This window comes from Sminthopsis crassicaudata, chromosome 2, assembly GCF_048593235.1.
Source record: "Sminthopsis crassicaudata isolate SCR6 chromosome 2, ASM4859323v1, whole genome shotgun sequence".
Taxonomy (NCBI): domain Eukaryota; kingdom Metazoa; phylum Chordata; class Mammalia; order Dasyuromorphia; family Dasyuridae; genus Sminthopsis; species Sminthopsis crassicaudata.
Window position 1 is genome coordinate 521848929 of NC_133618.1, and position 27184 is coordinate 521876112.

The following is a 27184-nucleotide window of genomic DNA, read 5'->3' on the forward strand; positions in this document are numbered from 1 at the left end:
AAACTCTTTTAACTTGTTGAAAACCAAGGTGAAAAAAATTCAAGGTTTTCTTCTATCTCCTTTGTTCCTTGAAAGTTTTTTTTAACATTATGCTCTATAATTGTTATTATCAGATGTTATTATGTTGAAAAAATGTAATTTTTTCTTACCTCTTTAATTTTGCTACTTAGCTATGGAGAGTGTTTATTCATTTTTGCGGGAAGGTCCAAAGTCCACTGTGATTGATACTAATTATTCAGTTTTTTTCAGTCATGTCCAACTCTTCGTGACTTCATTTGGAATTTTCTTAGCAGAAATATAAAATTGATGTACCATTTCCTTTTTCAGCTTGTTTTATAGATAAGGAAACTGAGACAAATAGGGTTAAATAACGTATTCAGAATCACACAGCTAGTAATTAAGTACCTGAGGTCAAATTTGAATTTAGGTCCTCTGACTTTAGACCTGGCACAAAGATACTACAGTATCTTCTAGCTGCCTCAGCTTAACTTCCATTTTGCTGAGCTCTCAGTAAAGGATTGGCTTTTTTCCCTCCAAATAATCCCTAGATTTTAGACTTTTTGACTCCTAATCATTTCTTCTCCCAAACAAAATCTCATCTCTCTTTTCTGATTGAATTTCTTTGACTTTTCCATCCTGCTAGAATGATGAACTTTACTGTTCATTAGATAACTAATCTAGAGATACTTTCTATGTTGGTTCTTATTTACTATTGAGGATCAAGTCCATTGTTTCCTCTGTACTTAGCTTCTAAAACTGTATTAGGAAGCAGTCATTTGATCCTAAAAAATAGACTTTTTGTGAGTTATTCAGCCACTTTAAATAATGGCAATCCTCCATTATTATAACCTGGCCTAATTTTGCAGCTTCTCCAGTCTCATTTCATATACTAAGCTCCTTCTCATTTTCCTGATCTGGTGATTACAGCATATCCTTATTCACATCACATATTTTTATTCTTTAAGTATAGATTTCTCAGCTACAGAGATTCCATGGAACATCACTAGTCTAATAAATTATTTACATTGATATTTTTGTCATTTCCTTATTTACTTGGTCCCAACTTATTTGAAAGTTATGTGGCTCAGTGGACACATTTTCTTGCATTCAAATCGGGCCACAGTCACTTCCTAGACATGTGACGCTGGACAAATAAATTTACCCTGTTTGCCTCAATTTACTCATCTATAAAATGATCTGGAGGAGGAAATGGCTAGCTACTCCATTATTTTGTCAGAAAAAAAAACAAAAACAAAAACAAATGGGATCATAGAAAGTTAGACTGAAAGTAAGTCAACAACATCTTCCTATAGAGGGTATAGCATGATATATATATATATATATATATATATATATATATATATATATATATATATATATATATAAAAGCCAGTAGGTATCCTCCTTCCACTAAGTTGAGATTCCATTCATGTTAAATTCCTTATTTCCCTTTGTCATTTTTACTTATTCATTTTCTTTTTCATATTTCTAATGTTTGAACCAAGGCAATTATACAAAATCAATCCCTTATTCTAAGTAGTACCTGTATGTTTTGTGCCATAAATTGCATATTTTATTAACTATAATAAGACATACAATTTTACGAGTGGCATTTCTCAATTAAATTTTATTTATGATGTATGAAAAATTGGAGATTTGTTCACTTTTTAGCAATGCAATGCCAGACAACTAAACATAGTAGCAACCTTTATATTGCAAGAACAGAACCAAAAGTCCAGACAGCAAATGTGCAGTTGTAGATTGCAGATATGATATCATTTTACAGCAGAACTAATCCCAGAAGTTCCAGACATGAGAGGATTGTCACATATCCAGTTCTTGCCCTACCTCAACTTCTCCTCCCCCAAAAGAAAATCATTCATAAATGTTAGTGTCTGTTTCTGAGGATTGCTGGACTTATGTTGCAGTAGTCATCTGTAAGTAACCTTTGCTTTTTTCTGCTATTTCACATGAGTTTTTTTACTTCTCTTTCTTTAGAATTTCCTTTTCCTTTAGGAGGTATACATCTTTGTTGCAATGGGACACCCAGGAACAACTAGATTGTTTTTCAGAGCACTTTCAAATTCCCACCAGTTGTTTTTTTTTTTTTAATGTGCCAACCACATTTTTCCTCTTGGCATTCATCCCTAGGTCTACTTGTTACTCTCTGTGAGAAATGTTAATTTTAACCAGTTTGGCCATCTGTTGGGTTTTTCAAACACTAACAACCAAAGTCACTAATCCACAAATACTGGACTCCTTAAATCATCTCGAAATATAGGGCATCCTTTATCCCAAGGTTATAATTGCAAATATTGCTAATTTTTACATTTGGCAAAATTTAAATCAGAAACTACCTACTAACCTCTGATGCTCATAAGATCTTCATCAATTAATTTGCTTCTTTTTCTTTCTTAATAAAGATCTACAAGCAGCCATTGAAGAGGTATTGCCAAGCCTGAAGAAAGATGATGTATCTATCTTTTATCTGAGTAGAACTTCTACCACAGATGGTGTTGACTCTCTGCTGGACAAACTGGATGAAACTTCTGATGAACCCATCCCAGAGTCTTGGAGGTCAGATGTTGACTTTGCAACTCCTGCCTTGTACATCTATACTTCTGGGACCACAGGTAAACAAAGAATAATGGTAATAATGATGGTAGCCAAAAAATTCTGAAAACAACAGACCTCTTCAGTGGGAGCTGAATATGGGGTTAAGATGTTGGCTTTCCCCTTCTTTGGAAAATTTGATGAGACAATGAGTGCTTTGCCTATAATAGCTCTTATTTCATAACCTGATCCCACTTGGCCTCCTACAGGAGAAAAGCTTGCTTCACACATGGCATATTTCATTATTCTTCCTGGAATGGTACGGATTAAGAGTTTGCTGATGACTATAAAAATATTTATTTTTTTAATCAAGTGATGATGAATGAGATCAGTTATGGAGTAAATTAATAGTTGGCAGAGTTTTTGTTAATATATTTTAATGACAATACAAGTTCTATATCCAGAACACATAAATAATAATGTAATAGTAAGGATAGAAGAACTTGGGCCAAATTCAGAAAAATTATACTAAAAAAAACCCAACCATGACAAAAACCTTGGTTTAAGGTTATAAAGTCACCCCCCTAAAATCCTAGAGACCCTCCTTTCTAAATCTAGATTTTTTTTTTCCTGCTGTTGGCTGCATCAGAGTTGCCCCTGGGGCAACTATGGAAAATTCTGAGAATGGGGCCATCTTTGTGAGGATTTAGGACCTGGGATAAATTACACTGTGTAATTGAATTTATCCTATTCACACCACTCAAAACCATTCATCTTCTTAGAATTTCCTTAGTCAGAGCCCAGAGCAGAAGTGACAGGCTTTTTGAGCCTACCCTGATATAGACTCAAATCTGAGAAATACCCTGGTTCATAGAGTCTTAGATTTTTGATCCACTCTCTACGCTTGTTCCTATAGGATTGATAGTACAAGTCAGGTCACATCTGCTAACTATGGACCCTAAGAAGCTTTCTCCAGAAAGCAGAAAAAGAAAAGGCATAGGAAAGAAAATTTGGTGCCTCATTAATGACTATAATTCTAACTTTTAAAAATCTATTCAAAGCACTTTCCTATTTCTGGACCCATCCCTATACCCATACTAGAATGTTACCAACTTGTCATTCTTGCAAAATGTTTTACTCTAATAAAATTTTCTTTAAAATGGAGCTTCTTAACCTGGGACTCATAAACCTTTCAAGAGATCCATGAACTTGCATAAAATTATGTTTTTATTTTCACTATTCTTTGACTAAAATTTAGCAATTTCTTCAATTATGAACTTTTTAAAAAAATCATTATTTAGAGAAAGGCTTCATAGGCTTCACTGTACTGTGAGAGAGATCCAGAACACACCGAAAAACTTAAAACTCTCACCCCAAAGTATTATGTTTAGGTTGGGTCTGTTGTACTTCTGTTAGATTGTTGTAACTTCAGGCTACCTCATTTTCTTCAAAATAAGGATGATAATAGCCCCAAGGTTGTTGTGAAGATAAAATGAGATAATATTTGTAAAACACTTAAAACAGTGTCTGGCACTTAATAGGTGTTTAATAAATGTTTGTTGCCCTTTCCTCCCATTAGGATATCAGAATATTTGATCCAGTCAATTGAATAATTTTAAATGTTGATCAAATACATTGTTTCTGAGTATTTTAAATGATTGAATGATAATATATTATGTAAATAGCTCAGTGTATGTGTTTTTCCATATGTATTACTTACATATATTTAGAAGGAGTGTAATTTCATGGATAGATTGCTAGTCTTGGAGTTATAAAGACCTATATTCAAATCCCACACTTGTTTACCAACTGTGTGGCTTGGTCAAGTTGCTATACTTCTATACCAGCATAGTGCTTGGCATATATTAGGCATTTAATAAATGTTTATTTACTAACTGACTATATGTCTCAAATAACCCCCTCTGACTTCTCTGCTACCAATTAACAAGCAATTATCTGCTAGGCAATGTGTGCTAGGCACTCTCGTAGGATTTGGGGATCCCAAGACAAAAATGAAACAATCTACCCCCAAGGAGCTTTCTGTACATTGCGTAGGGAAAGATATCGTGTACACTCAAGTATATAATATAAATGCAGGGAATTTCAGGGGAGTAGCAGTTTAGAGAGGAAGGAATCAAGCAAGAACTTCTCTAGGAGTTAATGTTTGATTTAAATTCTGAAGGAAACTATAAATTCAAAAATTAAAAGATGAGAATGGTGTTGTTCATTCTAGGAAGCATACTAACATTTATGAATGATTTTCTTTTGGGGGAGGAGAAGTTGAGGTAGGGCAAAGAACTGGATCTGTTGTCACACTGATGAAATAGATCTTTCAAATATTTGTGCCTTCATACTTTAATATCTCAGTAATGGATCCATGATTTCATGAATAGGCACTCTCTGGTGATGCAGATTGAAACCCATCTATAAGTACATTTTCTTACTCTGTTTTTGACCACTATAGCCTCCTATAAATATATATATATATATATATATATATATATATATATCCTACTATATAGTAGCAGTTGGTTAGAGTCTCCATCCTTTAATAATAAAAGATAGCATTGATGTGTGGATCCTTCTACAAACACCAAGAAACTGAGGATAGTGGTGGTGGTAACTGTCAGTAAGTCAATAAACATTTATTAACCTGCACTATGTGCTAGCCACTGTACTAAGGCAGATAGTTCTGTATTCCCAGAAACTGGACTGAATTAACAAATGGTTCCAGCTCAGTAATTACATCCCAGAAAGACAAGTAATAAAGTATACCAAGAAAATTTATCAGAACAGTAACAAGTGGTACAATGTATACCTATTTCTCTTTTAATTTTAGCTGCATTTGTTTTGTTTGTGCAAAGTCTTTTAAAATTGTATGTAATCTATACTTAACATATTTAACATGTATGGGAAGGAAATCCTGCCATCTAGGGGAGGAGGTGGAGGGAAGGAGGGGAAAGTTGGAACAGAAGTTTTTGCAAGGGTCAATGTTGAAAAATTACCCATACATATGTTTTGTCAATAAAAAGCTATAATAAAAAAATCGTATGTAAACAAAATTGCTCATTTTACCTCACATGATTTAGTCATAAACTCTTGCCCCATTCCCAGACCTAAGAGGTAATTTCTTCCATGAAAGGACCTTACATTCTTTTTTGTCGTTTTGTTTTTGGGGGATTTTTTTGTGAAAGGCATTTGGGATTAAGTGACTTTCTCAGGTTCAGACAGATAAGAAGTGTTAAGTATCTTAGGCCAGATATGAACTCAGGCCCTCCTAATTCTAGGGCTGGGGATTTCTCCATTGTGATATATAGATGTCCCAGGACCTTACATTCTAATGAGGGAAATAACATGTAAATAATTAGGTACATTCCAGATACAGAGTAGGTGGAATATAATGGAATATATTTGTTGGGTTAAATAAAAACAGTACTCTATTTGATATCTTGTTAGTCTGAGTGCTTACAAGGAAAGCTAAGGACTCTTTTAGAGAGGGCAAAACAAGCTCAGAAAAGGATGTTTCCAGGTCTTCCTTGCTTGGGGACATGAGTTAGAGAGATCTTGTGAAATCTGTCCCTTCTTTTTCCTTGCCTCCACTACTACTTTAAAAAAAACTATACCTAGCAGTCATGTCAGGACCCATTTGAGACATGAGTTACAAAGGTGAGATAGTTGAACTTTGAGCTGTTTTTCAAGTACATTTTGTTCCCAACCTACAGACCCATACCAAAATAGGAATTGCCTCCCCTTCACACAGTATTCCTAACAAGTGCTCTTTCAGCCTCTACTCTACAAAAGTTTTTGTGTAAGTTGTTTTCCCTTAAAACCTGGTTAGATTTCTAGGCCAGGTTACCACAGTCTATTTAACTGATAATGTTATCTGACATATAGTGTTATACTATTACACCCTATGTGAACAAAGTTCTATTGGAAAATTCATTTTCTACTAATTAGAATTCTAGTTTGGAACTCCATCTCCAAATGACACTCTCCATCTCTAGACTACTAGAGTGACTTTATGGGGCTGGGGGATTGATTCAGTAGGACTTACTGACTATATTAACCTTCTCCTAGCTCCTCACCCTTACTATTTTCCCTGCCCTTTCTTTTTTGGTTTATAAGGTCAGGTCCTATTGTTTCCTTTTCCTAATGATAAATTTGTGATTAAAAATCTCCCTGTCCTACTTCCTTCTGCCCACTTGCCTTCTCTTTTCTCACTCAGAAATTGGATGGAAAATTTCAGTGAAGTGGACAAAGACTAAATTTCAATGCAAAACTTAATAGGACTCTCACAGATCCAACTCATATGTAAACAGGAGTTTTCCTCCTCTCCACATACACAATATACTTAGCAAATCTTCATGCAGCCTCTCCTGAATGTCCTCTAGGAAAGTGGAGGTAGGGAGGATTCATTCCTATAGTGGTCCATTTATCTTTAGCTCATTCTTGATTGTTAGTGTTCCTGCAGAAGGTGATACTTGAGCTGTGTGTTAAGAAAAAGAGAGATTCTGGGGGGCAAAAGTGAGATGCAAGAACATTCAAGAAGAGGTGAGAGAATGTGGAGGATTGTTTATGTGTGAGGAACAAAGAAACTGTTCTGACAAGATTGAAGAGTGTGGGAGGAGAGTCATATCCACTGAGGCTAGAAAGAAAAACTAAGCAGTAGAATTTATATTTGATTCTAGAAACAACAAGAATACACTAGAATAGATTAGAGTCTGAGGTATTTCTGGTTCATATAGTTTGATATATCCGATAAAAAATGGTGACTCAATATTGCATCTCAGGGGAGAGAGGCGGCTTGAAAATCATGGTCATAGAGACGATAATTAAACACATAGGAATTGATGAAGTCATCAAGAGAGAGAATATAAAGAAAAATAGGGGGTCAGAGCCTTAGGAATATTCACAGCTAGAAGACTTGATTTGGATGACGAATCCGCAAAGGAGACTAAGAAAAAGTGGTTAGACAAATTGGAAGAGAACCAGGAGAGGGAAGAGTCAGAAAAACTAAAAGAGAAGAGTATCCAGGAAAAAACTGAAAAAGGGGCTGCTAAGTAGCACAGAAAATAAAATTCTGAGTCTGGAGACAGGAAAGCTCATCTTCTTGAGTTTAAATCTGGCAGACACTTTGAGTTTGACCCTGGACAAATCACTTAACCCTGTTTACCTCAAGTTTCCTTATCTGTTAAATGAGCTGTAGAAGGAAATCGCCCCAGTATTTTTCCCAAGAAAACCCCAAATGGAATCATGAAGGAACAGACATGACTTAAAAATGACTTAGCAACAATAAGGTTGAGAAGGATGAGAAATGAGAAAAGACTTTCAGATTAGACAATTAATAATTTTTCAGTAATTATGATAGGATAGTCTGATGAAGGTTTTTGAAGAATGGGGACACTTGGGTACGCTTGCCAAGTTTTCTAAAAGTGTTTTTTGCTATCTTCCTTAACCCTTGTCTGATTCCCACCCCCACCCCCACCCTTGAGGCTTTCCATTACCTCCAGGATCAAATATAAACTCTTCTTTTTGGCATTGAAAGCTCTTTATAAGGATCCACATATGCAAAAATGTTTTTGCCCTTTTTGCAGTGGCAAGGAACTGGAAACTGAGTGAAATTCATATGGTGAATGAATGGAATGGAATATTATTGTTCTATAAGAAACAATTAGCAGGATGATTTCAGAAAAACCTGGAAAAACTTACATGAATTGATGCTAAGTGAAATGAGGGAAACCAAGAGAACATAGTACACAGTAACAACAAGATTATGTGAAGAGGCTTGTTTGTGAAATTTTATTTCTAGTTCATACTTTTTATTTTTAAATATCCATGTATATGTATGTTATGAATTCTATATATTACTTTCAAAACTATCCTAATGTCTGCAATCCCTTCTTTTCTGTTCTATTCTGTATATTTAAATAAAAATCTTTCATTTGTCCTCCCCCAAAAAAAGCTCTTTATAATTTGATGTCTTCCTACTTTCTGATTTTGTTACACTGGGTTCACATTTGAACTCAGCTCTTCCTGGCTCTAGATCTAGCACTCTATCCATTGCACTACATAACTGACCTCAATTCATTATAATGAAAATCAAATAAGATGAAGTATAGAACATATTTTGCAAACATTAAAATGCTATAACCATCTGTTATTATGTGTACCTACCTCCTCACAGGATTGTTATGAGGAAAGAGCTTTGCTAATCTTAAAAGCACTGTGTACGTGCTGATATGTAATGATATGTTTGCTGATGTTCTCCCTCAGCCTATTCAGTCTTACTGCTTTGTCTTTACAAAGGTCTCCCCAAAGCTGCAGTGATCAATCATCGGCGCATATGGTATGCCAGCGGCATCATTGAAGCGAGCAGTATCACTTCACAGGACGTGATCTATACTTCTTTGCCCTTGTATCACAGTGCTGCCCTCATGATTGGATTACATGGATGCATCATAAAAGGTAAGCTTGCCCTTTGCACTAAGGATTCAGTTAACATTCACATCTCAAAAGAACTAACATAGAGTTTGCAGCTTAAGGGGTCAGATTATACATTATAAAAAAATCATTCTCAAAGGTGGTGCTGTGTGTTTCATTTAAGTGTGCCTAGGAAAATCGACCACGAAACACAAGATTTCCATGTTCTCCAGCGATTTCCCCCCCTGGATTGTTGTTGAAGTGGTCATGATAATGATTAACCTAAGAGGCTCAAAGCTACTTTCTCCAATTCAAATTCCAGGAAAGTGAAGAAAGGGTGATAAAGTGGAAGAGAAGCAAGGAAAAGTGGAACAAACCCAAGGCCTGGCCAAGTAAAAAGCTTGGAAATCCAACTGCCCAGATACCCTTCTTTGGGCAGCTTAAAGATTTAATGTGCTGAGTTCCTCATGCCAATAAAAAAAAAATTAAAAATACTGTGTGGTGAGCAAAAAGAAATTTGAGAACCACCATTATAAAGCTTTAGAATTGGAAGAGTGTTAGAAATCATCTAGTCCCATCTCCCTATTTTAGGTGCAGAAAGGAAGCAATTTGATCAGTGTTATTAAACAGCTGGCTTCTAGTTCAATATTATTGATTTGAGTCCTAATTCTGCTCAAGCCCCTTTATCTTTCTGTGGTGCAGTTTACAAATGATACATGTATTACCTACTTCATATAGTCATTAAGGGAAAAGAGCTTTGTAAACAATACACTCTTCATAAACGCTGGATTCCTTGTTGGCACTGTCCTGCATTGTCTCCTGAAGGGAGTGACCAATTAAGTCTTATGCACCCTCCTGAAACAAAAACAAAGAGTTTTCAATTGTTCTGTTTTCTATTTTAAATATGTTTTTGTTCAGTTATTTCTGGTTCTATATGCCCCTTTGGGGTTTTCTTGAAAATAATTGTGGGGTGGTTTATCGTTTCCTTCTTTAGCTCATTTTACAGATGGGGAAACTGAGACAAACAGTGTTAAATGACTTGCTCAGGATCACACAGCTAGTAAGTATCTGAAGCCATAATTCAGGTCCTCCTGACTCCAGAGTACTTTATTCACCATGTTACCCAGCTGCTTTAGTTTTGGTATATAACTCCTTAGGATATCTTAAGAGAATTGAAAACACGTATTAATGTGGAAGATGCTCTGAAATTCTTTATGGCCCTGTCCATGTTTAAAAACAATTTATAAACTCCAGAGCCTCTCACATGCCTATTTCTAGAAGCTTTTAATTGTTCCCCACTGACATCAGAATCAGATTTCTTCCTTATTGTATCCCTTCCTATTTTATGACAAGAGGATGACTGCTCCAGCTTTTCTAGTTCTACTTTTACAGTGTTTTTTTTAAACTCCAAGTGTAATGAGGAAGTCCTGGCCACCACTGTTCTTATTTCTCTTTCCAAGACCTGTATCCAATTCAGTGCAGTAAAATTCAACAAGCTTATACTGAGGGCATACTAAATCAGTCAATAAAGCATCTACTATGAGCCAGGCCCTACACAAATCTCTGAAGATACCAAGAAAGGCAGAAGAGAGTCCCTGTATTTAGAATCTAATGCGACCTTTTTCTACTGGAGACACAGTGAAAACCTGTCCTCGAGTTGCTGACAATCTGCTATCAATGTTCATACCCTGGGTAATTTGTTGTTGTTTTATTACGAGAAAACTCCCAATGAGGAATGCAGATCAACACATGGCATGGTCTGATAATAGTTTTACAGTCTTAGGGGAGTTGCCTGAAAATACTGCCAACACTTAACACAAGGCTAAGTAACCTGACAGGGTCACATGGCCAGGATGTCTCAGAGAGAACCCCATCGGTAGGCTTTGAGACCAGCATCCTGCCTTTTGTGCCATATTACCTCTCACCTGGATAAAGAAAAGCACAATTTAAATTGAGGAGGTAATGCTAAGCTCTTGCTACATCCTTTAATATGAAAACCATCATCAGCCCTGAAAACAAAACACCAAAATTTAAAAATTAAAAATAGAATTCTGAAGGATGTGAGGAGAGGAAGGAGAATGTACCTAGAGGGTATGGTAGAAAAGTCAGTCAAAGAAGTCCAAAGAACTATTGCCAGATGAGAAATGAGATGTGTGAGCCGAGCTCTCTCCTGAAAGATTTGGAGTTTATGGCTTCGCCTTCCAGTAAGAGAGTCAGAGAGAAGTCATGAGATTTTACAGAATGGTAACGTACCAAATAAAAGATTCCTGGGACTGGTAGAGAAATCAGACACACCTGCCTCCCCTACCTAACCCCCCCCCTCCCCAAATTAAAATAAACCAGCATTACTTTTTGGTACTTTGGTTCAGAGGTTGTTGCAGAAAGTTGCAATTTTTGAGTTTCAGAAATCCTGTTACATTTATATGGAGCACTTTCTATGTACCAACCACTGGCTAAGTACAGGAAATAGAAAAGGTCCTGCCCTCTATGAGTTTACAATCTGGCTTCATCCACATTTTCCTAATTTGTCATCACTGGCCTTACTCAAAATGAGCCATGCTTTCAGGGCTCCTCACATCAAGAAAGCTGTGCTCTGGGATGACTTCGGAGAACAGATGTCTTATTCCTGCCTGCTGCTAAGTAGTCACCTTGTTTAAGGTGGTTGTTCAACTTGTCTTCCCGAGAGGCAGTGTATTTGGGTAAAGAGCAGGATTTGGAATGAAGAACTGCACACATTCTATCTTTTGAACTTACCAGCCAAGTTAACTGGCAGATCACCAGACCACTTTCTACTTGTTTCCATGTTTGAAAAATGGAGAAAACACCACCTGCCATAATTTTCTCACTGGCTTATTGTAAGGTTCTAATGGGACGATATAACAAAGAGTTATTTAATGTGTTGTTATATAGCACTTAAAGAGTTGAAAAGTACTTTAAATTTATTCTTTCATTTAGGTATCGTGGTTTTTTCATAGTCACATGTCCTTTTCAAATGATTACACCAAAATGAGTAAAGATTTATTATTTTGCTTTCTGTCTGTCGAGGAAAAAAAAGTTTCACCTGGAAGACTATTCCCACATTTCCCCAATTCCCCAAACCTATCCTCTAACTGAATGTGAAGGTTGCAAAAAATTTGGCAACAATAAAAGGTTTCTGAATGCAACAACCAAAAATTAATTCGAAATCAAACATGTTCTAGCAGCACTTGCCCATGTTGCCTTGTGCAACTTCACTGCAGCCTTGGTTCTGAACACACAATATGCACTTTGCACTGTGCATGAATGATTGCCACCAAAACAATTTGGTTCAGATTTGAGAAAAAAAGAATAGTGAGTGGACCTCAACCTCTTTTTGCTCAAGAAATGTTTGCATGACCCTATCTCAATCTGAGTCAAAGTGTTTCAGGCAGCATTCAATGCATGCACAGTGCAAAATGTACATGTTGGGTGTTAGAACCAAGGCTAGAAACAGTTGGTACAATGGATAGAGCACTGGCCTGGAGTCAGGAGACTCTGAGTTCAAATTTGACTTTATATACTTAATACTTACTAGTTGTGTGACCCTGGGCATATCACTTAACCCCAATTGCCTCACCACCCCCCCCAAAAAATAAAATAGTAAAATCAAGGCTGCAGTGAAAATGGGCTAGTATTGCCAGAAACACCTCAGATTCATTATGTATTAATTATTATTTTTTGGTTCCACAGTTTAAGAAGCTTTGCTCTATATCATGATGAGGCTCCAAAGCAAAACTTTAATAGAGATCTTTTTATAAAGATCCTGTCTTCAGGCCTTGGGATTTCATGTACCAAAAAGGATAAAGATCAAACAATAAACAGAAATGTATTTGTTTCTGACATTCAAAGAAGTAGCATTTTCCCAGCCTGGTACAGAAATCCTATTTCCTTTCTGTAGATGTGATTAAAATTGCTTGTCATTCTTAAGGAGATTTCTAGATTCACACAAAGTTTGAAGCTTGACTCTTCAATCTTTTTCTTAAATAAGTCATTAAGCTAGCATTCACATATGATGTATATAGAGAACAGTTGTAAATTATATACATTGGCAACTTTGCCAATTCTCAACCCTCAAAATATGCATGTGATTTCTGATGAGAGTTAGAAGGTCAAGTGTCCTTATAACCCTCCTATAAACACATGAATAAAGTTTGTTTCTTACTTAGATAACAATCAGTTGTGATCACAACTGTGATCACAAAGAATCACAGAATGCTAGATTCAGAAGGGACGTTCAAGATCTCCACATTTAACTCTGTCATTTGGCAGATGAGAAAATGACCCAGAAGCATTAAATGATTTGCCCTAGTTCTTTGCTTAATTTAAATTACCCAGTTAGTGTATAAGCTAGGAAATCCAAGCAAAATCCTGTGAAGAGCCTCTTCTTAGTACATACAGTCTATCTTGCAAGAAATAAGAACACTGGGTTTTGTTTTATTTCTAAATTTAATGCAATTCCTTAAAAGGTTCATCCTTCTACCATTACAAATATAATTTATAGACTTCCTAGTAGATAGTCTGCCTGAATTGCCAAACATTATTACCTAGGCAAACATTATCTAGTGGCCAACCTTCCAATTAGCAATGAGCCTCCCAGAAATTATTTAAATTCAGTTTCAGGTGACAAACAGTCCATTGTCTTTCCAGCATCATAGAGGATCTGTCTGCCTTCATGAACCCAGGGTCCCCTCCATACCATGACAAAGATTTCATAGTAGAAATTAGTGAGGACTTTCTTTTAAAAAAAACCTTCTCTTTAAGTCTTGGAATTTTATGTATCAAAAAGGAGAAAGATGAAACAATAAACAGAAATGTATTTTTAAGCATCAACTTCTTTTTCTCTAAGATTCCAGCTGTATCATGATAAACAGATGTAGAAAGATGCTAATATTTGAATTTTCACTCATCAAAGAAGATAATAAACATTTTAATTGAAAAGAATGCACTAAACCACCTTTGGGCTTCTTTACTACTCTCTTATGTGACAATTCTTCATCTTTTCTATGGTTTATAGGTGCTACTTTAGCTTTGCGTACCAAATTTTCAGCCAGCCACTTTTGGGAAGACTGCAGAAAATACAAAGTGACAGTCATACAGTACATCGGTGAGCTGCTGCGGTATTTGTGCAACATGCCCGAGGTAAACACACAGGCCAAAATGTTGACACACCCTGATATGATTTGAAAGTCCATCACATTATATTATATTGTATGTCATAAGATTCTTATACACATTAATAACTTGGGCTAAAATTAGCATCACCTTTTTTCGTTTACAAAATCTTTTTTTTTTTTTAATGGCTGAACCAACAAAATTTCCAATTTATTGGCTGATGTTCATCAGCGAGGGAGCCATAATTTTAGGAGCTACAACTAGATGAAGGCAATAATGAACATATACAAGTTACTCACATTAGGCCCATATTACTAGATGGACATAACAGAGAAGATTAGATTCAGGGATTCTGTAACAGCTTTCTCAGGATACTTTCTTTTCCCTTTCAGGATCCTAATCATTCAATCCTCCCCTAGATGAACCTTTCCTCTCCCTACATCCCAGTCTTTGCTCATGCCATTTTCTTCACCTGAAAAGCCATCCTTGCCATCACTGCCTACAAAATTCCTCCCATTCTTTAGATCCAGTTTAATTTCTTTCGCAAAACCTCTAATCCCATGAGCCAGAGTTAAGCTGGATTTCTGTAGCACTTTGTACCACTCTCATTTATTGCAATATCATTGGGCCATCTTTTGTCTCAAAACTTAGTTCTTGAATGGGCAAAGTGAAAACTGGAAAAGACCTTAATTTACAAAAGCCGAGGTCATCCACTGCATTCTGAACCATCGCCAGTCATCTTGACTCCTGTCCTGCAAATGGGTTCCGTTAACTCTGGAGGAGACAGGGAGACTGATGATATTGCCCAGCTCTGCCTCACTTTTAAATCCAGTCCACTTGCAAGTTAAGACATCACTCTGTGACGCCATTAGTCTCTTTGAGAATGAAGGACAAACAAAAACCTTGTAAAGTGGTTGTTTGCATACATATTTTAAAGGAACAAATAAAACAATCAATATTTATTGTCTCCTGTGAGCAAGGCACTGGACTAAGTGCTGTGGAGTAGATAGGGACACAGAATATTAAGGAGTTTATCCTCTAATGGAGATGTAATATGTATTGCTGAAAAAGTAATACAAGGTGGTATGTGATTAATGATTGTTGTTGTTCAGTCATTTCAATCATGAATGATCCATTTGAGTTTTTCTTGGCAAAGATCCTGAAGTGATTTGCCATTTACTTCTCCAGCTCATTTTACAGATGAGGAAACTGAGGCAAGCAGAGTTAAGTGATTTGCCCAGGCTCACAAATCTAGTATGTGTCTGAGGCCAGTTTTGAACTCACAAAAATGATTCTTCCTGACTTCATGCCCCACTCTAGCTACTGTATCATCTAGTTGCCCTTGTGATTTTATATTTATCCTTTTAAAATCTCATCTTAGTAAATTTTGCTAGGATTCCACCATTCCTATCTTATAAACTATGATCCAAAAATCAAAATCCAGTTCTTAAAAAGCAATTTCTTAGGTGCCTTTACTGGCCATGTCTGCCTTTCTCTTCTATAGTCCTTGCTTTTAATCAGTAGAAGTAATAAAAACACCTATACTTATATGATCTGCAGTTTCTTGTCCATGACTTCATAATGTTATGGGAGCATAGAATATAAAGTAGCATAGTGGATTGGGCGCTGGATTTGAAATCAGAAAGATGTGGATGTGAATCCCATGTTGGGCACTTGATATCTAGATGAGTGACCTTAGGCAAAAATCACTTAAACTTTCTGGACTTCATTATTAAGGTATTAGATTTTGTGACCTCTATTCCAGTTCCAAATCTTTGATCTTAGGATCCTTTAGGTAAGGATCACTATGATTTGGCTTAGTCCCAAAGGCTTTTATAGAGGAGCTGGTACTTAAATCTATGTAGGATGAATAGAAAAGAAAATTCAAAACCAAAAAGATAAACAAGACAGTGAATAAATTGGTTATAATAAAAAGTTTTCTTTGGGGAATAGAGAGATAAAATTAAAATTGTAGATCAGACCAGTTCTTGGAGGACCTTTAATGCCAGGCCCAGGACTTGATGAACTCTGTTCTAGAAACAAATATTAGGAAGCAAATGAAAATTCTTAGGTGAAAGAGTAACCTTTTTATATTTTCTTGAGGTTAAAAAAAAAAACTTTCTTAAAAATGAAATCTTTTGGAGGAGGTGAGGGTATGAGGATGGGAGGAATAGATTCGTCCTGAGAGAAGAATAATGTAGATTGATCAAGATCTATCAGCCAATCCAAGAATATGTTTGCTAAATAAGTGGCAACCATATGACACAGTGGCTAAGATAAGGTAGAGGAAGACTTGCATTTGAATTTTTCCTCAAATACTAGCAGTAAGACACTGGACAAGACATTTAAATGATCTCTGTGTGATTAATTTTTTTTTTATTTTTAAAGTGGGGATAATAATAGCACATATAAGGAGTTAACATATGTAAAGAATTGGATAACCTTAAAGCTCTTTATAAAACTGACAAAGTCAACCTTCATTACTCATAGATTCCATATTTGTAAGTCTGTCTACTATTTATTTGTAACCCCAAAATCAGTGCCTACTTTTGAAATCATTTGCATACCTGTTCAAAGCAAGGAACAGGTTTCCAATTGAGGTCAAACTAACCTCATGTTTCCAATTGAGGTCAAACTCAAAAACTCTTTGCCCTCATTTCAGTTCTTATACTGTAATCAAATGGTTCATTTTGTTTTGTTTGCAGTCTATCTAGTATTTTTTGCATTTTTGTCCTCTTTTTGTTGATTTCTGCCGTTTAAAATGACTACTAAGCAGTGCTGAAGTGCTGTTTAGTTTTCCTATGCATAAGAAGGCTGTGATGTGCTTTATAGAGAAAATAAGTGTTAGAGAGGTTTCATTAAGGCCTGAGTTATAGTGCTATTAATGAAACAAGATAGTGCATTCTGAAAAAGAAAGAGGAAATTCACCAATCTTGTAGATGAGGCTACTTGAGAAAATAATTAAAATAAAATGTTGTGACCAGAGGCTTGCAGGAACCTATATTTCCCCTAGGATCAGTGTTTCAATTTTTGCTAATTCGGTGTTCATAGGGACTTTTTAGAATCTGACTGATGTGAATGACATGAATAAGTTGTATTTTTAAATGCAAAGATAACGCACATATTGTTGTTCCAACTGAAGTTGTTTTGCACTTATATTGTAGATATAACCCAAACTGGGTGTGAAATTTCAACCCATTGCCATTTCATTCCATAATTACTGTCAACCCTGACTAGCCCCCAAGGAATCTCTTATTTGTGGAGATAAAAAAGTATGAGTTAACACCCCCATTATAATGTAATCTTCTTGAGGGCAGGGACTGCCTTGCTTATTTATATTTGTAAATATAGCACTATAATGAGTACACAGTGAAAATTTGATAAATATTTATCTAACTATCTACTTAGTGGTTGAGAAATCAGACTAATACAAGAAGAAATTGCCTCATGCTGAATAAAGCTTCTATTCCTTTCTTTCCCTTTTCTTCACAGGCAGAATTACCTTCATTTCATATTGTTAAGCTCTTATAATTAAAATTTTTGGCTTAGGAATATATTTCACATCCATAATATTGTTTTTTGGAATTAACTGTCCCCTTTATTGTTGTTTCACCAATCATGAGTTCACAAAACCAACTAATGGCTGACATTTGGTAAAATGTGACTGTACAAGGAAATGATTTGACAGTACATGATCTCTTATCTCTGTCTCTGTCTGTGTGTCTGTTTGTTTGTCTCTCTCTCTCTCTCTCTCTCTCATCTCTATATCCATATCTCTTTATTCAGTATTGGCTTTATCATTGGAGTTCCTAATAGATGAAAGTTGATTCCAAAAAGGCACTGGAATCTTTGCCTTCTATCCAATCCAGACTTGAGGTCTTCATTATACACTTCTTAATATGGATAGATTTCAAAGAATCCATGAACTAGGATAGAGGGAAATATACATTTTTGTTTTCATTAATTTATTCTAAGAAGGGGTCCCTAAGTTTGACCAGAGATCCATGATAGGAAAAAAGATTGTCACAAAAACTTGTCACAGCTTGTAGTAATGCCGACAAGCTCACCAATGGACAGTTAAAACACTAGAAGTGATTTTTCATGAAGACCGTATCAAATTAAAGCTGCAGTTTGGGTAGACTTATTAATTTTATGATGGATACTTTTAACTGGAAAAGAATGAAATAAGGAAGCACCAAAATGATATAGATGCTTAATAAAATGTTGAATGATTGATTGATATGAGAATGGAAGAATAGAAAGAATGGAGAAAACAGCATTCCCCTGAATATACAACTCTTCCCAAGAAACATTACTGAATCATCTTGGTTGCAGATGAACTGCTTGATCCAAATTGAAATTTCATTTTTCAAGCTTAGCCCTTGAAAACCCTTCCTGAGTTCATGAACATAGCCGTTTCTGTTCTGGTCGTGATTTGTAGTCAGTTCAAGAGTTGATTTATTTATTCTGTCAACAAGCAAAAGGCTATAATAAGCTTGTAGATTTCTACAATGAACCTTATAGATTTTTAGTGAAATTCTCATATTGTAAAAATAAGAGACTTGGGCCCAGGAAGACTTAACATCATATAGGCAGTTGTAATAAGACCAGTATTCAAATTCACATCCTGTGATTCCATATCCAGATTCTTTCCTCAGCAAAGTCATGCTCCTCTATGAGCCAGTTTAGACTAAGTAATAATAATATTAGCTAACATTTTTATAGTGTTTACTATGTACTACGCACTATGCTAAGTGCTTTCCAATTACAATTTTATTTAGTTCTTAAAACAACCCTGGGAAATAGGTGCTATTATTGTTCCTGTTTTACAGATGAGGAACCTGAGACAAACAAAAAGTAATCGACTTGCCCAGGATTACATAGCTAGTAAGTGTCTGAGGCTGAATTTGAACTCAGCATTCGGGGATTAGCACTTTATCCAATGAATCCAAGGACACATAGCTAGTAAATGTCTATCTGAAGCTGTTTTTGAACTCAAGTCTTTCTCACTCCAAACTGTGAACAAGAAGCAGGTGGTTAGGTTAAGTCCTTTTGAAAGAAAAGTGATGTTGGACCACCAAATTACAATTTACCTTTACAATTAAAGGTGTAAAAATATGAGTTATTTCATCCTGATTGATCAATAGGTTTGCCAGGAATCATTTCAGTAACTGCCTTGGCATCCTTGGCGAAAAAGACTCCAGCCTCTCAGTGTCTGTTTATTTCATGATTGATTTTCTTTCACATTAGCATCTTACTTGTCTACAAGGTCATATTTTTCTTGATTAAAATACAGTAGCCCATATGGTCCCCATCTGTTGATCTTTTTATCTCTACCCATAACGCACTAGCCTGTCAGCTACCAGTCTCAGGAGAGAGTCTATGTTGTTCATATTAGTTCTAATGGGAGCTCCCTTTATACTTCAGGATAATAAACTTGTTTATGCTTAGCTGTCTCCAGGCACTACACAAATCTTATTAGTGTGTTGCATTGCAAGCCTTCTGAAAAATTAGGAAAAAAGGATTGATAGTTTATGTCTGTAGGACAATTCCGGTAATTAAATGGTCAAACCCCCTGACAGTCCCTGCCCCAGAATGACTGTCCCAGAAATAGATACAGGTTGGCTTCCTGCCTTAGAATGTAAATTTCTTAAGGAAAGAATCATCTTCCTTGCTTGTATGCAAATCTCCAGTACTTGAACATAATAAATCTTAATAAACTCTCTGTCTTACTATCAATCCATCTATCTATCTAGATGTAGGGATGGGGAGAGTATACCAGACTGAGAAGAGATTTTCCTTGCCTTTTACTGGTTTTTGTGTAGGGCCTTTAGCTCCTCACAAGAAAGCTTAGAATATTATGGATTCTGATCAAAATCCCAGAAGAGAACTTTAAAAATTAGATAGCCACTAGATCATAATTCTCATGTAAAAAAGGAATCCAGGTTTCAGAATTTTGGAGTTTATAAAGACCTAAAGGTTGTCTGGTTTAATGGGATGTCAAATCCAGACCTCTGTTTAATACCATTCCTTCCCCCTCCAAATAATAATATGCATCACTTTATTCCTTTGTTCAGACAGATATATAATCAGATTAATAAATCTTTGTGAAAGAAAAGATGTGTAGATGGAAGTGATTAGCTTAATTCAGTTTGAGTTTGAGACCTTTGGTCTGGTCCAGGACTTCTTAAACCTTTTCTGCTCATTATCCCTTTTCACCCTAGAAATTTTTATGTGACCCCCGGTAGTTTTATAAAATAGGTATACAAAGCAAATATTTACTGGCAAAAAAACATAATTTTGTGCCCCCCCAATTCAGATACGAGATCCCATATGGGATCAAGAACTTTAGTTTAAGAAGCTGGGATCTAGTCAAGCCTCCCAGCTACTGTGAGAATCATCCTTCCAAAATCTCTTATGTGATCTCATTCCAGCATTTGGTAGGGTAACCTTGTACAGTTTTTCAGTCATGTCTGACTTTTCATTTTTTTTAATAGTTTTTATTTACCAGATATATATATATGTGTATATATGTATATATATATACATATATACATATATATGCATGGGTAATTTTACAACACTGACAATTGCCAAAACTTTTGTTTTAATTTTCCCCTCCTTCCCCCCATCCAGATGGCAGGCTGACCAATACATGTTAAATATGTTAAAGTATAAATTAAATACAATATATGTATACATGTCCAAACAGTTGTTTTGCTGTACAAAAAGAATCGGACTTTGAAATAGTGTACAATTAGCCTGTGAAGGAAATCAAAAATGCAGTCGGACTTTTCATAATCTTATTGGGGGTTTTCTTGGCAAAGATACTGCAGTGGTTTCCTATTGCCTTCACTAACTCATTTTGCAACTAAGAAAACTGAGAGAAATGGGATTAAGTGATTTGCCCAGATTCAGTGTCTTAGACCAAATTTGAATTAGGAAAAGAAGTCTTCCTTACTCTAGGCCCAGCATGCCATTCTCTATACCACCTAGCTTTCCTTTCTTTTCCTTTTCTGCTTTACACCTGAAAAGTCTGTCGCATAATCCCCTAAATCTCTGTGTCTTTACTCTGTCTATTGAGAAATTGGTGACCTCTTCTACTCTTACCTTTGATCCTTTCCAATCATCTAAGAAGTTCCCTTTGACCTCTCCTAATTATGGTATTTTTATGATCACAAATATAAGAGGCTTCCATTCTTAATTCAGTCTTCTTTTTTATGGATTTCTTCAGTATTAAAGCTTCTCCTGAGATGTTGTAGTCTCTGACTCAAAGGCTTCTAAAGATCTCTGAAATTTTTCGAACTCAAAATTTACAAGTATATTTATAAGTCATGGGATATTTATTTGCCTAAAATTAGGAGAAAACAAATGCTCGAAGGGTAGAGTTGAACAGAACTCTCCTGTGCAGACTTTCCTGATTGAGTCCACATTGCACAATTCTGGCCATCAGGTTACCATAGCCAAGAGAGTTCAGCCAGAAATTGTCTTCCCTTTTAAATGGTCTACTGAGTTATCCCCTCTTCTGGCTCAGTAGCCAATTAGAGGATTTTTTTATTGCTTCAAATTATGAGCCTCTTAACACTGTCATTGTCAGAAGCCAGTTCCAGAATTCAGAGGCCTGGAATATGTACCCACATACTCACCCAGTGAAGTAAAATTCAAATAGATCCCTGCACTACTTATTGACTTAGAAAACAGATTAACATTATATCTATTGTATTATATTTTTATTTTGTTAAGTGTTTGCCATCAGCATTTGAGCTCAAACAGCTTTGCTACATTTAAAGAGGGAAATAAAATAGAAGTAACACCATTTAATAATGAGTTTGCTTTGTGCTCATTCTGAGTATCTGCCTTCTCCTTAATATGACCCTTGAATAGAAAACAGAAAATTCAATAAAAAGAGAAAAGTTTGGTCCCCAGATTTTGTGGAGATTTGACAGTGGATTAGATATGTGGAATAAGGGAGAATGAGGGAAAGTTGCAGTGGCAAATGGCAGGACATTAACCTGATACCTTCCAAAAATTTATTTTCTGTGTTAGCAATCGATTTTCCCCAAAAGTTTCCACTCCCCTCTTCCTTGATTTTCTGCAGGACAAATTAGCTTAGCAATAAAGATGTTTTTAAAGAACTTATTACAAGAAAAAAATTAGACAGATGCTATAACTATAGATGAGAACTGTTATAGACATGGAAATAAAACAACTTCATAATCAAGTTAGCTTCACAACTAGGCAATTATCCAATCAACAAACATTTATTAAGCACCTATTATAGGACAAGCACTTTGCAAGGTGCTGGAAATACAAAATTAAAGGTTATATTCTAACTAAGGAAACAGGAAAATGTCAAAATGTTGTCAAACATTACATTTTACTGCTGTAAAAAAAAAAAAGTCAGAAAAACATGTTTGAATCCTTTCTCTCGCACTCACTTGCTATATGACTGTTTTAGTGTAATAGGGTCTGAATTTGAAGTCAAAGGAAATGAGTTCACATCTCAGTTCTGGCACTTTAATAGTCAAGTGATCTTAGGCAAGTGACTACCCCTTTGAGCCTCATTTGTAAGATAAGGAAATTAATGCCTACAACTCCCATCTCACAGAGTTATTGAGAAGACTAAATGAGGGATTAATTCATCATCAAATGATAAAGTGCTTTGAAAATCTTAAAGAACTCTATAAATGCCATCTGTTATTATAATGTTGATTTGAAAGCAGGTTCAAATTAAAGTTACTTAATGCCTTTGTTATCTTGGATAAATCACCTTAACTCTCTGGGTCTGTTTCCTCAACTCTAAAATGAGAGGGGTTAAAATGACTTTTAAGGGCCCTTCAGCTCTGTCTTTATGTGAGCCTGAGATTCGTCCTTCGGGAATAACTTTGGTGGGAAAATGCCATAATAGAAGAAGTCAGAAAAACGGAAGGTCTTGGGTGTTTTCATTTCACTCTGGCCAAACCTCAGTGCTGGGAAGTCCTATCCTTCCCGAGGTCCTCTCAATTTGTCTGAGGAGGACAGTTGCTTTGTCCTTTTATTTTTGCTGCTCTATGTCCATTTTGTGGCAGTGTTCTGTCTGTTTGTGGAAGAAATTGGGAGGAAATTGAGAATTTCTGACCTACTCCACCATCTTCCCTGAATGCCTTTCTGCAGTTGAGTTTTCTGGATCCTCACAGTCCCAAAGAAGTAGCATCCATAAGTAATCTGACCTGTTCTCTTTTGGAACTGATTCATGCTCATGTTACCAAATACCTCCATTAGAACTACCAAGAGTTCTTGGTACATATTGATACCAAGTTTATTAGTTGAAAGGTTGTTAGTCAAATGTTTTGTTTTGTTTAGTGGGGAAGGAAGGTGTTAAACCAAACTTCTTATATCACTATAGGGAATTTTTGTTAGGAAATTGCCTCTGCCAATAGAGCTTCCAACAACTGCTTGGCAACTTATAGCCTTATAGTTTACTGTTGGACTTAGAAGTTGGCAAGATTACACATCCAATATATGTCGAACCCAAGTTCTTCCTCACTCTGAAAATGCCTTCCTTTTTGTCTCTATTTTTCTTTTTTATTCACTTCTTTCCTATCTCATTCTATCTTTTCTTCCTGCTTCCTTTTCCCAAATTTCATATCCTCAGTCTTTTTTGACTTTCTGTCTACTATTCTGTTGCTTTTCTAAGACTATCTAAATAAATCCCAATTTCCATCTCAGAAAGTACACTGAAAAGAAGACATAATAACAGATGCAGATGACAGGTTTAACACCCCCCCCAAAATAATAATTCTACAGGTGAAAAATAAAAACTCCAGGCAACATCCTTTCTGACCTAGTAATGTCCTTGCCTTAGCTAGGAAATCTGCATAAATAGAGTTCCATCCAGAGACAGAAATGAGAAGATGCAATATTTAGAGCAGGTGTTCTGGGTGCGTGGGAAGCAGGCAATACCTTGCAGGTGCAGAGCTTACTTGTGGTTGGGAGTAAGCAAGAGCTTATAGTCATAATACCACAGGCTCAGTTTTCATCATGTAACACAGGGATCATTTTACACGCTTACATAGGATTAAAAATCTAGGTGAAAAATATGTACAGATGCCCACTTCTGGGGAGCCTGTGCCCTTCTCCCATGTCTGGTTCCCACCTATGTTTACATTTGCCAACATCGGATTTCTTTTTCCATTCCTCATATCACTCCAAATAAATATTTATTAACTGACTGATTGATTGAAGAGTTGCCTTACTTCCTGAGCCCCATGAGAGCTTCTCCTTCCTCTCAGTAGACACTGTTGTTTAGTGGTTCCCTCTGGCCAAAGTGACTTTCTCCCACTCTTCCTTTCCCCCCACTACCTTTCTTCTCTAATCAAAAATCTATACCTTCCATGTCAAAATTAAAGAAAATGGATTCAAATATAGATATTTCTAAAAGAAATAACTGTGATTTTAATGCAAACTAAAGTATAGCAGATCCTATGATGGGAAGGCAAAGTACTCGTAATCTTGGACAAATTTGACTTTTATTTCTCTGTGTACATGTTTTCCTCCCAAAGAAAATAAGCACCTTGAGGGCAAAGCTCTTTTATTTTAGAATCTAAATCTTTAGCATCTAAGTCAGCACCCAGCACAAAGCAGTCACTTAAATGTTTAATTGAGTGAATAAATAAGAGAATATTCTGCTAGTCCCTCCTCTCTAAAATTACCATCCAGATACATTATATGTTTATTTTTTCTCCCTTTTTTCCCCATTTGCTAATATTTTTCTTTTTTCCAATTACTTGTAAAGGTAGTTTTCAACATTCATTTTTTATAAAATTCATTTTCTCCCTCCCTCTCTTTCTTTTCCCACCCCCAAGACAGTAAGCACTTTGGCACTATATGTATTTTTAAAGTATATAGTTATTTTTTAATCTTATTGTATTTTAATTTACAGAATAAAACAAGCATTTCCACAACATAGTGTAATTAAAAAAATTTTTAAAAAGTGATTGCTCATAAAGCTGCAAATCTACTGTATACATAGCTAATTGCATTAAAATATGCAGCTCCTAAAGGGCACAGACCATGTGTTGTTTTTTTATATTACAGCTTTTTATTGACAGAACATCTGCATGAGTAATTTTTCAACATTGACTCCTGCAAAACCTTCTGCTCCAACTTTTCCCTTCCTTCTCTCCACCCCTTCCCTAGATGGCAGGCAGTTTCATACATGTTAAACATGTTAAAGTATATCTAAAATACAATATATGTGTACATAGTTATACAGTTCTCTTGTTGCACAAGAAAAATTGGATTTAGAAAAGTAAAAATAACCTGGGAAGAAAAACAAAAATGCAAGCAGTCCACACTCATTTCCCAGCATTCTCTATCTGGGCATAGCTGGTTCTGTTCATCACTGATCAATTGGATCTGAATTGGATCCTCTCATTGCCAAACAGAGCCACTTCCATCAGAGTTGGTCCTCATACAGTATCATTGAAGTGTATGATGATCTCCTGCTTCTGCTCATAGCACTTAGCATAAGTTCATATAAGTCTCTCCAAGCCTCTCTGTATTCATCCTGCTGGACAAACCATGTGTTTTTACCCTTCTTTGTATGCCTCATGCTTCCCAAGTGTCTGGAACACGGTAAACATTTGATCAATGTTGTTGACTGATTGATGTCAAGAGAAAAAATAAAAACAAACTTTCCCTCTTTATAACTTGCTCCACCATACACAAACACTTGTTAGCATAAACCCTCCTTTCAGCCTTTCACATTGAAGTCTTTTCTTAGAGCTTATTTATAGCAAAGCATATTCCTCCTAGGCCACCGGAGGCAACTGGGAGATAGTTTCCTCTCATTCTTCCCATCCTGTTCCATTGGGGCAGTATTATATAGTACCAGTTTTGCCTTTAATGAGTTGGGTGACCTTGGTTTAAGTCACTTAACCTCTCTAAAGTGAAAAGGTTGGACTAGCTGATCTCTAAGGTCCTTTGTAGCTTTAATAGTCTTTGCTTCTATTTTTAGTTAACTCTTTGCTAGTTGAATACTTCTCCCATAGGGCAATGGTCTCCAGCTTTTCTCTTGGTTCCAGGAAGTAGCAGAGCCCCAAACACACAGTGCAAGTTTAATAAATGTTTTATTGACTTTTAAAGGTGTTACCAGACCCTTTTAATTCTAATGTCTTCACTCCATTGATTTATTCATATTTATCCTGTATGGACTGCTAGGTAGCAAATGAACAGAACACCTGCACTACAGTAGCCCCCTGGGTCCTAATCCAGCCTCAAATATTTACTAATTGTGTAATAAGTCATATAACCCTGTTTACCTCAGTTATCCTTCTGTACAATGAGCTGGAGAAAGAAACAGCAAAACATTCCAGTGTCTTTGCAAAGTAAACTCCAGATGCAGTAATGGAGAGTCACACACAACTTGGTAGCATTTATCCTGTATATAACTTACTTTGTATATGTTCATTTGCATGTTGTTCCCTCCCCATTCTTCCCTTGCCCCCCTCCATGAGATTGTAAACTCTTTGAGGGCAGTCACCTCCATGAAATTGTGAAGCCTTTTTGCCCCTTTTTATGTCCCCATCACTTAGCATAATGCCTAGCACATAGTAAGTATTTAATAAGTGTTGATTGACTGATTGACCATTGTCCAAGTAGATACTTTGGTTTCTCCAAGCTAAGAGGAGCTAGCTGTAGAGTCCCTAGTGGTGACTATTCTGAAACTTAAAAGTATGGTAGGGTAGGACTGTGCCCTTTGGGAAAAAAGATGATTTCACTGGAAGGTTTCCATATTGTATTGATCTTCAATTCAATTCCACGAATATTTATTGCCTACTATGTATTAGGTCCTGTACAAGGTATTAGAAATATGAATTTGGAAGTGCAACTCAGAGTCTTCCTTCAAGGAGCTGCTGGTGTATTTCAAGGCTGCATATATATTTCTTTTCTCTTTTTAAAAAACTTCAATTCATTATTTATTTATAGTTTTAAAAAAATTTTTTTTGAGTTCTGAATTCTCTCCCTCTAGCCACTCCTCTGCCCACTGGGAAGACAAGCAATATGATATCAATTATACATGTTAAAGAACTGCATATAA

General features: G+C 35.9%; 1 protein-coding gene across 1 annotated transcript in view; it reads left to right on the forward strand.

Annotated features, from left to right (window-relative positions):
• SLC27A2 (solute carrier family 27 member 2) overlaps positions 1–27184 on the forward strand; it is a 60979-nt gene that overhangs the window by 16517 nt on the left and 17278 nt on the right. The window contains exons 2-4 of the mRNA XM_074294474.1: positions 2424–2633; positions 8860–9018; positions 14006–14130. Of these exons, the coding sequence (XP_074150575.1) occupies positions 2424–2633; positions 8860–9018; positions 14006–14130 (494 nt within the window). The remainder of the gene's footprint in view (positions 1–2423; positions 2634–8859; positions 9019–14005; positions 14131–27184) is intronic.